At 48.8% G+C, this 12,500-nt stretch overlaps 1 protein-coding gene across 4 annotated transcripts in view; it reads right to left on the bottom strand.

Moving 5' to 3' along the window:
• Positions 1 to 12,500, bottom strand: part of LOC126569335 (protein encore) — a 79,228-nt gene that overhangs the window by 40,087 nt on the left and 26,641 nt on the right. For all 4 annotated transcript variants that reach the window (XM_050226342.1, XM_050226343.1, XM_050226344.1 and 1 more), the window contains exons 3-4: positions 4,181 to 4,630; positions 716 to 1,665 (exon numbers count right to left, since the gene is read on the bottom strand). In XM_050226342.1, the coding sequence (XP_050082299.1) occupies positions 716 to 1,665; positions 4,181 to 4,252 (1,022 nt within the window). In that variant the 5' untranslated portion in view covers positions 4,253 to 4,630. The remainder of the gene's footprint in view (positions 1 to 715; positions 1,666 to 4,180; positions 4,631 to 12,500) is intronic.

The raw sequence follows: 12,500 nt of genomic DNA, 5'->3' as shown, positions 1-12,500 counted from the left end.
AGGATGGTGAGGCCAATTGCCGGATAAAAATTCGACGAAAGAAAATCCAAACACTCACACAGAGACTGGAATGGAGTGTTTAGGCGGATAAAACTAACAAAAAAAAAACTTCTCGAAAGGGAGCATCGTCTTTAAGTTGCATCGAACGAACGTTTAAAGCTTTCTCCCAACAACACCAAGCAGGGAGAGCACCACGCCATGCGTTGAACCATCTTGTGTGAACAAGGAATTCGATAAAAAATCACTGAACCGTATCGGTTTAATTGAATGAAAAAGGGAGAATTCCCACTCTCATTTCTTTCACATCCATAGTCTCTATTAAATCTGTTCTAGGATCTAGTTGATTGAACATATTTTTTTGGGCTTCTTTCCTTCCTTGCTTGACCGATCGCACGGAAGAAAATACATGTCCAGTGATAAGAAAATCAAAATACCAATAAAAAGCTAAACGGATGGATATGAGGTCAGCCTGCTGGGCAGAAAGTATTAGGAACAGTGATGGAAGACGCCACTAAACGTCATCGGATCGTGACTGGCCGATGGTCACAAATCGCTGCTCGCCTACGACGAGAGCAGCATAATGAATAGCTAAAGATGGACGAGAAGAAGAGCTAGCGAGGGAGCATACGAGAAAACTCGTTTCACGTGGCGCGGTGGCCATCTTCGAGTAGGCCAGAAAGGTAAAAGGGGTATCGATAAGGGAAGAGGTACTCACCCGGACGAATTGAGACTTTTTCTCGTTTCTTTCCCTCGCTCCATCGCCAGACCACCACCGACGATGGCGTTGTGATGGTTGCTGTTTGATTCTGACTGCTTCGTAGCACCAGCACCGTTGGCACCAACGGCAGTGCCAGCTCCTCCGTGAAGGGAAGGATCATTTCCGGTTCGCATTAACACACCACCAGCGACGCCATTCGGATGGTGATGGGGTTGCTGCTGCTGCTGATGATGCTGCGGCTGATGGTGTCGGTGATCGACGAATGGCACATGCTGGTGCTGGTGGTGTAGGTGTTGGGGGTGGTTGTGGTGTTGAGTTTGATGCTGCTGCTGCTGCTGTTGCTGCTGGTGATGCTGCTGGTGTTGATGGTTGCTGTGACCGTTGGTGGTAGTGTTTTTCAGATTATTTTGATGAAGTTTACTGTTCACTTGCTGCCGCTCGTCAATGCTGCCACCGTTCACACCTGCCGGGTGGTGCCCATGGTGAAGCGAGTTATTGTTGTTTAGGCCGGTCCCGTTGAGGTGCTGATGGTGGGCGTTGATAACACCCGTGGGTATGATGGTGTTGTTGTTCAGCCCATTAGGACTCGTCGGTGGAGTGCTGCTGCTGCTGCTGCTCGTGATGGTGGTGGTCTGATTACCATTGGTGTTGGTGAAACCGTTCGTTCCGATGTGGTTGTTGTTCAGCTGGTTCAGCTTTTGCTGTTGCCGCAAAAGCTGCTGCTGAGATTGTGGTGGCTGTTGCTGTTGCTGATCCTTTTTCTGCTGCTGCTGCTGATCGGATCGCTGCAGGATAAATTGAACGTCGCTGGAGTATTCGCCCCATTTCATCAGGATCTTCAAAGGGGTTTCGTTGGGGGCGAGCAACCGCTCGTTATTGCGCCATCGTTCTATCAGCGTGAAGCGACCGGTTTTGCCGGTGGCGTGTGCGAGAGCAAACACAACATCCTGTGAAGTGAAGAAGCCAAAAAAGAAAGGGGAAAAAGTGAGTATAAAATTCAACCACCGTAGGACCCTATTTTCCCAATCCCACGGACGTCAGTAGCAGGTTATTGAAATCATAGCACCAACCTCGTAAGGCTACTATGATCAAGGTTCAGATACGTTGTAAACGAAATCATGAAATCTATCAGGCTATGCAATGCCCCGATTCTTTAGAACCGAATCGCTATGCAGACAACATAAAGGGCAAAATATTTATAATTTTCGTTGTTTACTGGTTATAAGCCTTTTCCGAAGCCATTGCTATTGCCATATTGAAGCACGTATCAGATTGCCCTTTAAAAGGTTGGGCAGCATATTTTCCACCCAACCCAACCGATGATGAGGACAAATGATGCTCCTGAGCCTACTCCTCGTCACAATCGAACCGGAAGAGAAGGTTCGCGCGCAAGAAAAATCACTCGGGCTAAAGGCTAAATAACGAAGATGACAAGCATTTGGGCGATGGCGACGGCAGGAAGGCGTCTCCGATGGGCACGTACACGTGCCTTTGGAGACGCTAACACGATACTTTGAAGCGTATCATCACCGAGTAAGAGAAGCAAAGGAGAGAGAGAGAGAAAGGGGCCATATCATTTCGCAGTTTCGCTTTGCGCCTCATCATCACATCGACTGGAAGGAAGCACCACGACAAGGCAGCAGCAGCAGGAGCGTTATCATTGGACTTCCATTTGGTGATGACTTTGTTGGTTTGCTCGCTAGGTCCTTGAGCTCATTTACAGGGCACAACTTTGAACGTTGCCCCGAGTTCCCCGTCATTTGACTGATATCCCTGGGGCCTGCTGGAATTATCTGTCAATCGGAAGCTCTTCGCGCGGCATATCGCGAGGCTTTACTGCTTCCGCGTTGCAGGCGTGAAAATCGAACATAAATGTTTGCCGCATCAATAAGATGGTGTCTGAGTGAAAGCGAATCTCCTTATCCATATTTGTTCGATTGAATGAAAAGCATCGCCGGCATAACGGCATTTCTTCCTCTAGAAAAGCTGCTAGCAAATATGGATGAGTCAGAATATCATAACATGTTCTAGGTTTTTTTTATTTCCCGCTTATGCACGACCGTAATCCGAGCCTTGTGCCGTGCGCCAAAATGGACACGTAACCACATTTCGATGATTTGGAATAAATCACTCAACTTCCGTTTCTACAAACCAAAAACAAAACAACTTCGCGCAAGGGAAACGAGGTGGAAAATTCACTTTCGAAAGTCTACTCGCTCATTCCACATAAACTCCGTTTCAGCACAAACCACCGTATGATGGGTGATTGGTACTACGCAAAACAGAATGATGCGAAATGCATCGATTGCAAACTGTTTTCCATTCCATTTAATCCTCTTTAATCCACTTACTACGGGTTTGCTGCCGAATGCTGCCGAGCGAATCGATTGAACAGCCTGGATAGCTTCTGTATGAAAATAAAAACGAAGCCATAAGTTTTGCACTCGACGGCGTACCGCTCATACTGTGTATTGCTATATTGGCAAACGGCTGGAATTTTTGTTTCTATCCTGCGTTTCATGAGTGCCAACGGAAACAACAGACTCTCCTCGGTTGGCAATGCAAATTCAATTCGTTGCCATTTAAATCGAATGGATGCTGGAATCGTTTATAGTCAAGCGAGATCCTGTGCCACGCGGCCTGCAACAGATGGCCAATTTTTCTTGGAAGCATTTATGTGCCGCAAACATGCTGCTCAAATAGCATTATTCACGCAGAGAAGGGAGCCACCTCGGGCTAGCATGTCCTAGTATCAGTTCTGTACAAACAGGAATCCCAATTGCCGATAGCGAGAGAGAGTGAAAATCAATGGCCAGACTATAGAATGGTATCCATTAGCTAAGGCAGGGGCAATTAATTGCCGTTTAATTGGTTCGGCTTTTTATAGAAACACTCATATCAATTTCATTCTGGCAATTAGACGGACACTGGCGTGATGTGATAACCCTGAAATGATGGGCTGGATGGGCTGCATGCAAAAAGCAGAACAAACATGACAATGGCTGAGTGCAACGCGTCACTGAGGGATCCATAAGCTCAAAATGATTGAAAAGTCATCTGACTGGTGCCCAATCCAATTAAAATGATATTAAATGATCAATAGTGCATGCACAACTATCGAACAAACTCGTGGAGTCGAGTGTCAAATCCATCGAGAAGACTGTCGAACTCAACGAAACTTATTCCAGATCGAAAACGACGACGACAATGCAGACGATGACGCAAACGGGCTTGGAAGTTAAGCTGAAAATGTTGTTTCTTCACTTAGTGACACCTTGCATGAACCCCAAGCGGTAACATAACACGTTCAGTGCTTCCCATCCCATTCAGACGACACATTCAGTGCCGACGGAATGGAACGATTGGCTTCGACATTCGGCGCTTTGACGCGAGATGCGATGAAGCACAGTTTGGAAGATGCTTCCGGCCGGATGATAGTGTAACCTCACGGAACGTACGTACCTGGCATGTGGTAACCTCCGTCACACCGCAGACGATTCGTTGGATTCCTTCGACCCATACTTTCAGCTCCATCCTCCGGCTCGCTGCTCGCTAGCCTCTGGCCCCAGCGCCGATGCCTTCCGGCAACCGCTGGCAACCTACAGCGATGGCCCGCGACTCTCCCGGACGTCCGGTGTCGGGCGAACGGTGCCCGATATCGTTCCGCGACAACTCCAACTCCGCGCCGCGATCGTCGTACGGCTGTGGCTGTTCTGTTGTTGGCGTGTCCTTCCTTCCGCTTGCGGTCGCCACATGAGACACGGTGACACTGGAACGGCGCGCGTCCAGCATCAGCATCACGCGCCACCACCAGCAACCGGCACGTACCGCACTCTCATGCCCTCAAACCGCGACGACGACGACGACGACGACAACGGCGAAGATGATCCGTGAACGATGATCTCAAAGTATCTGAAATGAAGGGAAAGAGAGCGAGAGAGAAAGAAGGCGAAGGTTAGTTGAATGTAAGAAGCGAAGGGTAAGGGAAATATGAAACGCGCATTATCAGACATCCCTCCCACACACCCCCTACCATCATCAGCTTCATCATCATCGTGGTGCTGCTGCGATGGGAACGTAGCGTTCCCCCCGTGGTGGCGGCGGAACAGAAAAGTGGTAATCAATTTCGTTACGCCGCACATTTTCGAGCCTTACCGCCCGCCCTTTTCCTGGGGCCCAGAATTTCTTGGCCGTGCGCGAGAAGCATGCACACGAGTGCGATACGCCCGCAAGCGTATCATCATCATCATCATCGGCGCGGTGGAAAGGTAGACCAAGAAGTTTCGTTTCGTTCGCGATGATACGAGATGCTCTTGACTCTTGGCTTTCCTTTCATCATCAGCAGCAGCATCAGCAGGCAGCAGGCAACCGTGGAAAAGCCTTCAAATTGAGGCAAAAAGAGCAACGAAACCGAAAAAAAACCCAACAGAAAAGTCGAACACAGAATCGTGATCCTCGGTGGATTAGCTACGCGGGCCGCGGGCTCGTTCACCGGCTCGCTCGTTCGCGGCCGCACGCGGTTCGGTTTCATTTTCGTTTATTATTTCCATTTTTTTTTTCGTTGCTGCTGATCCCACTTCCTTGCTGCGCTGTTTTCACCGGTTTTTTTTCTTCTTTCGAACGCAGTTCAGTTGGTGTGCGTGCGTACGCCAACGCCCGGTGAGATCGTTAAACGCCAAGGCCTCACGGATCGTACGGCATGGGCCTACGCGCTTGGAACTCTGCCAGCGAGTCCGTGGATTCTCGAGGCCAAAGTATCCCCACGGGGAACGCGAAGGCCAAAGTGATTACCGAGCTCACCTGGCAGTGGGGGGAGCGGTCCAGAGATCTGAGCCCGAGCGGACGTACGAATAGAGAGACCTCGCTAAGAACAACCTCGGCCCAGTGATGGTGGGAACCAAAATTATGTTCCGAAAGGCCAGACCTTCGAACGAAAGTTGCTGGTTCTTTGCAGCATATTTTCACACTCCCACTGAACAGATGGAAGCGGCCAAATCCGGACCTCATTACGCGCCTGGTTTTGATAGGGCAATAGAAGAGCCTAACACAAATGCAGGAGCTGCTATCTGACAAAAGCTCATTTCTTGCGATGGAAAATATCCTCGATTAACTTCACCATTTTGGACGGTTTGCGTCATACACAATCCGACAACTAATCAATCATCCAGCGCAACACGCAACAAACAAACAAGCACACGTCACAAAGGACTCGCACTAAAAGCATCGCCAGCAACCGCACCACCACCAACTGTTGTTTACCGTTGGCTGAAGCTTTCTCACAATGGCCGCCATCACCGTAGCGAGCAGTTCCAAGAAGAGCGACAAGCATGGCCACCGGATTATCGTCGTTTGCATGCATTCATCCCTGGTCTCTCCGGCGTATGTGGCACCATAAATGCACATTAAAATGTGCAACGGATTGCAACTGGCACTTTGGGAACGTGCTAGGGCCGGTGTTGAGATAGTCCCGGTACGGGAACGGGTCGTACGGGATCCGCGTCTCTGCCTCTGCCGCGAGTCTAATGCGTTGAGTATTTAGTGGTCGCCGCCATGCTTGAGGCGTGCCTGTTGTCGGTGGCAAAACATACGCTCTCGTTGGACTTGGAGAGAGGGTAGTTTTCCCATGTTCCAGTTATGCCCGAGACCGCACCCTTTCAGCCCTTCCAGTGGTTGGGGATAATTTTCTCCCGACTGGCACCACCGGCTGTGAAGGGGGAACGGGTCCCTACGATTCCGTCGGCCTGGATCCGTCACGCAACTCCGACACAGACACGGACGGAGGGCGCACTAATGTAAAGTGACGTCGACTGTGGCGTCGACAACGGACAGTTTGCGAGGTTTGTTTGCGATAATTACATACAACGCGGACTGTGCAAGCCCGTCCCGTACACTAGAATCACCCACTAGACACAGTTAGCTGACGGTTGTCAAGCGGTTCTTTTGCACCATCGCCGGAGAGAGAGAGAGAGAGGGCGGTTGAATAAAGGGATCTGCCGGAATCTGGATCTAGAATACGCATAGAACGGCGCTAGCTGGCAAAATGGTTCGCTGACATGCTAGCTGGCAACAATCCTCGCTCTGGTTACGCTCTGGAATCGTAACTCCAGGGACCACAGCACAAATACACGACGCACACACAGTGTACGGAGTCGCCAAGACTCTTGTGCAAAGGAAAGATCGAAGAACCAACGGGGGAGGTGGTGCCTGGGTTACGCTGGATTATATCTAATGGTCTGTGGACCTCTGGCTGGGTCTCTCGAGTACTCGAGTGCACCCTTCTGTCCTATGTTGATGCCCATAGCGTGAGAAATCATAGAAATGTGGCCTACAGCAGCTCCCTATCAGCTCATCTGGTAAGACTTTGTATGCAGAAGGAACAGACCGTGGCTAAGGAAAGAGAGCTCGTGACCTAAATAGTGTGCGCCACCATACACCATTTGTCTTCGCTACAATGTGTCAACCTCAAACAACATTAAACCAATAAAATCCCCCAAAACTAAATACCCACCGTAAACGCGGCCATCATCCGAGCACAGGAGATGGCGGCGTCGGATCCTGATTAGCTGACTTTCGTTGACGTTGCCCTTCAACGCGATTAGGTTAATATTGTTTGGCCCACCCTGCCATTTAACCTGCCCGCCGCCACCAGATTGCTCATTCATCAGCCAACGCATCATTAAACGGTCGGGTGGTGGGTGTCACTTCCCCGGTTCGCCCGCCCAAAAGACCCAATTAACCATACACGCTGCACGCGCACTCCAATAAGCTCCCATTTTGCTGAGGTGACAAATGGGAGATTGGGCGGAAAAGGGGAACACTGGTGTGGCGGGGAAATTAATTTTCCCTGGCAATAAGCCGCGTCTGGAGTCGGTCGTGATCGTGCGTGAGAGTCGCGAGACGGAGAAAAAACCGTGATGAAAATGAAGAAGATTGACTCACCGTGGAGGGTGGAGTTCAATTAGGCTCGTCGAGAATGATATTGTTTCCTGGCGACGCGACTCTGTTCATCATTCCTGGTACGGACGGTGGTTCCGACGCGAACATTAAGGACGAAGACTTTTTAATTGATGCATAAGGTGGTTCAAAGGGCGTAGCATATGCTGCGATGTAACATATTGTGGTGCCGCCATTCGCGGAATACCGATTAAGCGCACTCGAAAGGCACAAGAGCCAAACAGTTTATGGTGCTGTGTGTACGAGATTTATGATGCCAAAGCATCCGTCGCGCCATCAGATGAATACCAATGACAAGAGAGAAGTTTGTGAGCATCAAGCATAAACCAGATCCGCTTTGTTCTCATCACCAGACAAGTGATGCCATACCGTACCCTTTGGTTGTTAAAACGGCAAAAGCGAAATCAAAAATCGCTATTCCATCCATAAATGATCCACAACATACGAAACGGAGCAGAATTATTGCTTTACACACGTCATTTCGCGAAGGTGAACTGCAAACTTCTCCCTCTAATCAAATGGATATCTAGCTGCCACAGTGCTAATTTGATATCCATCATTTCTGTGTCAGCTCTGGATCTAGCATCAAAAGCAAAAGGAATACAACTACCCAACCTGCGATCGACCTGGGCAATGTCCAACCGAAGCGTAGATCGAAGGGTTACAGGCTCGATGAGTAATCGAATTCGGACTGCGCTTCCGGACAGCTGCCCCTAGCCCTCGTCAGTCGTAATCGTGTTACGGGTAGCAAATCAAATACTTCCGGAATCCGGAGCTCGACACCAACACTGCATACGGGTTCAGATTGCAGCATGGTGTAGGTCGTGTTCAAATGGTAGAGCGGGTGAATGCTTTAGATTGATTCACCGATCGATTGCCACTAGTTATGATGTAAGACATCTCTGGCCCTGGGCTTATGCGGCGAGTTAGCATCGCCCCCCCAATCACCGAACGCCGAGAAACGACGAGAGAAAACGAATCGATCGATCAAACAGAGATCGTGGCCACACAGGGACCCCGGGAACCATGGATCAATGTCGAATGGATGGGCTTTTGAAATATTGCTACCAATTTGTTACAGCATTAGAGAACGGTGCGTGCGTGCGTGCGTGCGTCCGTGATTGAACCTCTTCTTCTTCTTCTTGCTAGGCCTCCATCTCTCTCTCCCCAAACCTAAAGATGGCGTTGGGTAGAATTTGAAACTCTTCGTCGGAAACTCCAAAGCATCTTGAAGGGTGCTATTGCGAGGGGGATGCTGGGTATCTCCAAGGATAGGCATGACACGCATCAACGAATAAAATGGAACGGGATGCTACCGAACACCGAACCGAAGTTCGAGATGGGGCGACAGGCGGTGGTTGCTTGTAAGTTCGATTTCGTTCGTAAAAGCGAGGCCGCCCCCCGGGGTGGGAGGCGAGTCTACTCACCGCAATCTGTGCCTCGTGAGAGCCAAACATGCGCATGATTAATTTATGTGATTATGTAGAACAAACGAACGAAACCAAGAGGAATCCATCTGGTATCTTTTTTGTCCGTTCGAATCCGCAAATGACTGTTTTGTGGTTTCAATCGACGCACTCTGCTCCATTTCTGCCCTGGAGCGGTGGTTTAAAATGCAAAGTAACCATCGATCAATTTAAATGTAAAAGATGGATCTATAAGAGTTGAACTCCAGAAGGGACTGAGAAGATGGTGTTGGGAAGCTACTGGTGCTACGAGATTCAACATTCTAACAAACGACATTCTGAATGTCTCGTTTTACGAGCACAAAACACACACGAATGCCATACGCTATATACTGTGAACCATCTGTGCCACTAATTGAAAATTGCTCTTGAGCTCCTAATGTGAGACAGAGACAAGGGTTACAGTGACAGTTACAGTAAGACCACATGTTGTAGGACCATTCCCTTCGAATCGTAGCGAAGATTCGAATGATGTCCCAGTTTCGGGGATCATGAGCAACCTCACAGAGCTGCTGCTGCTGCCTGTCTTGATCTTTGCACACGTGTGAGCTCCCATGGTGCACGACCACCAAGACCACTGGTGCTGCTGCCGCTGCTGCTCGTTAAGATAATGAAACAAAGGAAAAGCTACAAACGAAGCGACGACGGTGCATTGGAAGAAGATGCCGCACCGTTTGGAACATCTTTTCACACAAGCAACCCAGGACTCGGGACTTCTAAGAGGCTCCTGGAAGGCAATCCGAGGGATACTTATATTTGGAACACCCGTTGTGTGACTTGTGCGTTGTTCTTATCTTTGTGTGCAGTATTTCTCATCCAAAGATCCGCCCGGAATGAGCGCCTTCTTGGGTGACAATTCTTAAATGGCGTCGTTGGAGAAGAATATATATAGATGGACGGACATTTCCTAAACCATCATACAAGGATTCCATGATGTGCCATCAAAACGTCCAATAATTTGAAACGGAACCATGTCGACGCGCACAATGTCGAAGGCAGTCGTGAACCGGGCTGTGGATGATGGTACCGAGCGGGAATTCTGAGCATCGAGCAGAATGGAGTGACATCTCTGAGTCGCATAACACATCACTACAACCCCATCACTAGACGCTCGCCTGTCAGTAGTGTTCCTTTTGGTTTTGTGCCAACTAACCCTCACTCTGCACGAATTTGTGTCGACTACTTTGGGTTCTCTCCTATATATACAACTCCTGTCGCAGAATAGTTTGGTTAGTCGGTGCGCCAACGCCAAAGAACAGCGCACAGGAAACATAAAAAGAGAAGCAAACTTTTCAGATCTCACGAACGATACGTGTTTCAGGAGTGCCATTCAGGAGGCAAGACGTAAAATTGCAGCAAAATGAAATTCCTCTCGAATGGAATTTATACGGAATGGAATCTGGCCAGTACGATTGTGTATCGATTGCGAGTATTTTCGTTCTCTTCGATTATTCACAACATTCTTCGACAGATCTAAGAGACAATGGCAGCGATAGTAATGGGTAGATTCAAAATTAAACGTAAAGTTACTTCAGCATTTTATGTCTGGATACATAGCATGCCCAATACAAATTTTGCTCGATTGTAACTATTGCAAACGGTTTAATGTTTTCTTTAGTACATATTCTAACAATAGTTTCACGAAAGTCGCTTCCTAAAGATGATATTTAATTAGCACCAGACCAGAATTCAAATCAAATATTTATTTTACCAATCATTACCAACTCTAAGATACAACATCTGCACTAAACTATTCCTTCTGATGATCCTCGATAAAACATTTCACCATAAACATAAACAACAACCCAACCGATACTCGAGTCGCAATCCTCTCGAATGCGAAACTTTAACAGCAAGAATCCTCACTGACTAGCGGACAGAAAGTTCACCTCCGGCAGCTTCCCCCGGAAAACCACGACAGTTATCAGCCTCTCTGTGAAGTTACCTAGCGAGAAAGCCACAACTCACGATGGTCGATGGGAAAACTACAGTTGAAGTCGTTTCCTTCTCGCCCGCGCGCTCGCTCGCTATTCGCATCAAAGAGGAAGAATCAATTTTATCGTTTCGATAACTTTTCCTTCTCAATCGCTCCATCTCATCATTGGCCTTTGGCCTAGGCCATTGCTTCCGCGCCATCCTAACGACCCATCGGCCATCATCCCGACGATTCCGTTCCGATTCGTTTCCGGAGTTGTTCCTCCCCTCGGGCGAGCGCGATGTTTCACGCCCTGTTGCGTGTTTTCATGCGCCGAAAGTTTTTCCCTTCTTTCGTCCTTCAGCACGTTCTGCTTGTTGTCGCTGTGATCGACGAATTGAGTTGCAAATGAAACCTGGTAACTAGCGCCCGATGGAGGAGCATGCAGAATCACCTTTCTCGGGTGGGTGCAGGACTAAAAGCTGAAAGCTCAACTCACACGTCTCTGGTGTTCGCGGATGGCAAGCGTACGAGTGTGACTTTGCTCCGCTCCGTGCCAGTCGATTGGTTCCGATTCCGATTCGAGTGGAAGGATCAAGTTTTCTTTTATTGAGTTTCCGTGATTTCCATCGAACGTTTTCAACGAACCAGCACCACGGACACAAGCAAACGATTCGTGGCCGTGGCAGTCTATCCGGTGCGAGGAGAGAATGGCACTTCCGGTGAGTCACAAAATGTAGTTACGAGCAGTGCATTCCAATGAATACGTTTTTGTACACTTCATCTTCATGGTGCATGCTCTCTTCAAACCGGACAACAAGCAAGTAAAGTTTAAAAATTTATTGAAACATTGCGATACGACATTAAACTGGATCAGCGTCAGTCAGCGATTTAAAAGCAGTGACAACATGTATCGTGCTATCGCGCCACATGGAACATCCGGAAAGCAAAATACAGCAAACACCACTCCAGTTATCTCTACCTTTTGCTAACGCCCATCCTACGATCGTGAGCGGAGTGTACAAGTGCAATCGCGGCAAGGAATTAGATACAGTATACATTATATGTAACACCCGGTTCATGTTTCAAACAAACAACAACAACTCATCGGAGCTATCGGTTTCCGCCAGCGCAGCCGTGACCAGCAACACACTCTCTCGTGACGCATTTTACTTCTCCTCCTCCTCCATCGAATGGCCACCGGCCGGGTGCTGCTGCTGTCAGTTTTCATTTTTACTCCCCTCTTATCACCAGCTCATCCGCCCAGTCTGCCGTCCAAGTCTGTGATTTCATTTCATAATCCCGCGCTCTGACATCCATCCGCCAAATGGGGTGGCCCAGGGGGCGTCGAACAGAGTTGAAGGTTGCAGCAGCAGCAGCCAGCAACAGGTTGCAGAGCGTGGACCGAATGTGCAATCCAAACCCAAGATAAACACTCCAACGACAG

Source organism: Anopheles aquasalis, chromosome 2 (assembly GCF_943734665.1).
Source record: "Anopheles aquasalis chromosome 2, idAnoAquaMG_Q_19, whole genome shotgun sequence".
NCBI lineage: Eukaryota > Metazoa > Arthropoda > Insecta > Diptera > Culicidae > Anopheles > Anopheles aquasalis.
This window is presented reverse-complemented; position numbering and strand designations above follow the sequence as displayed.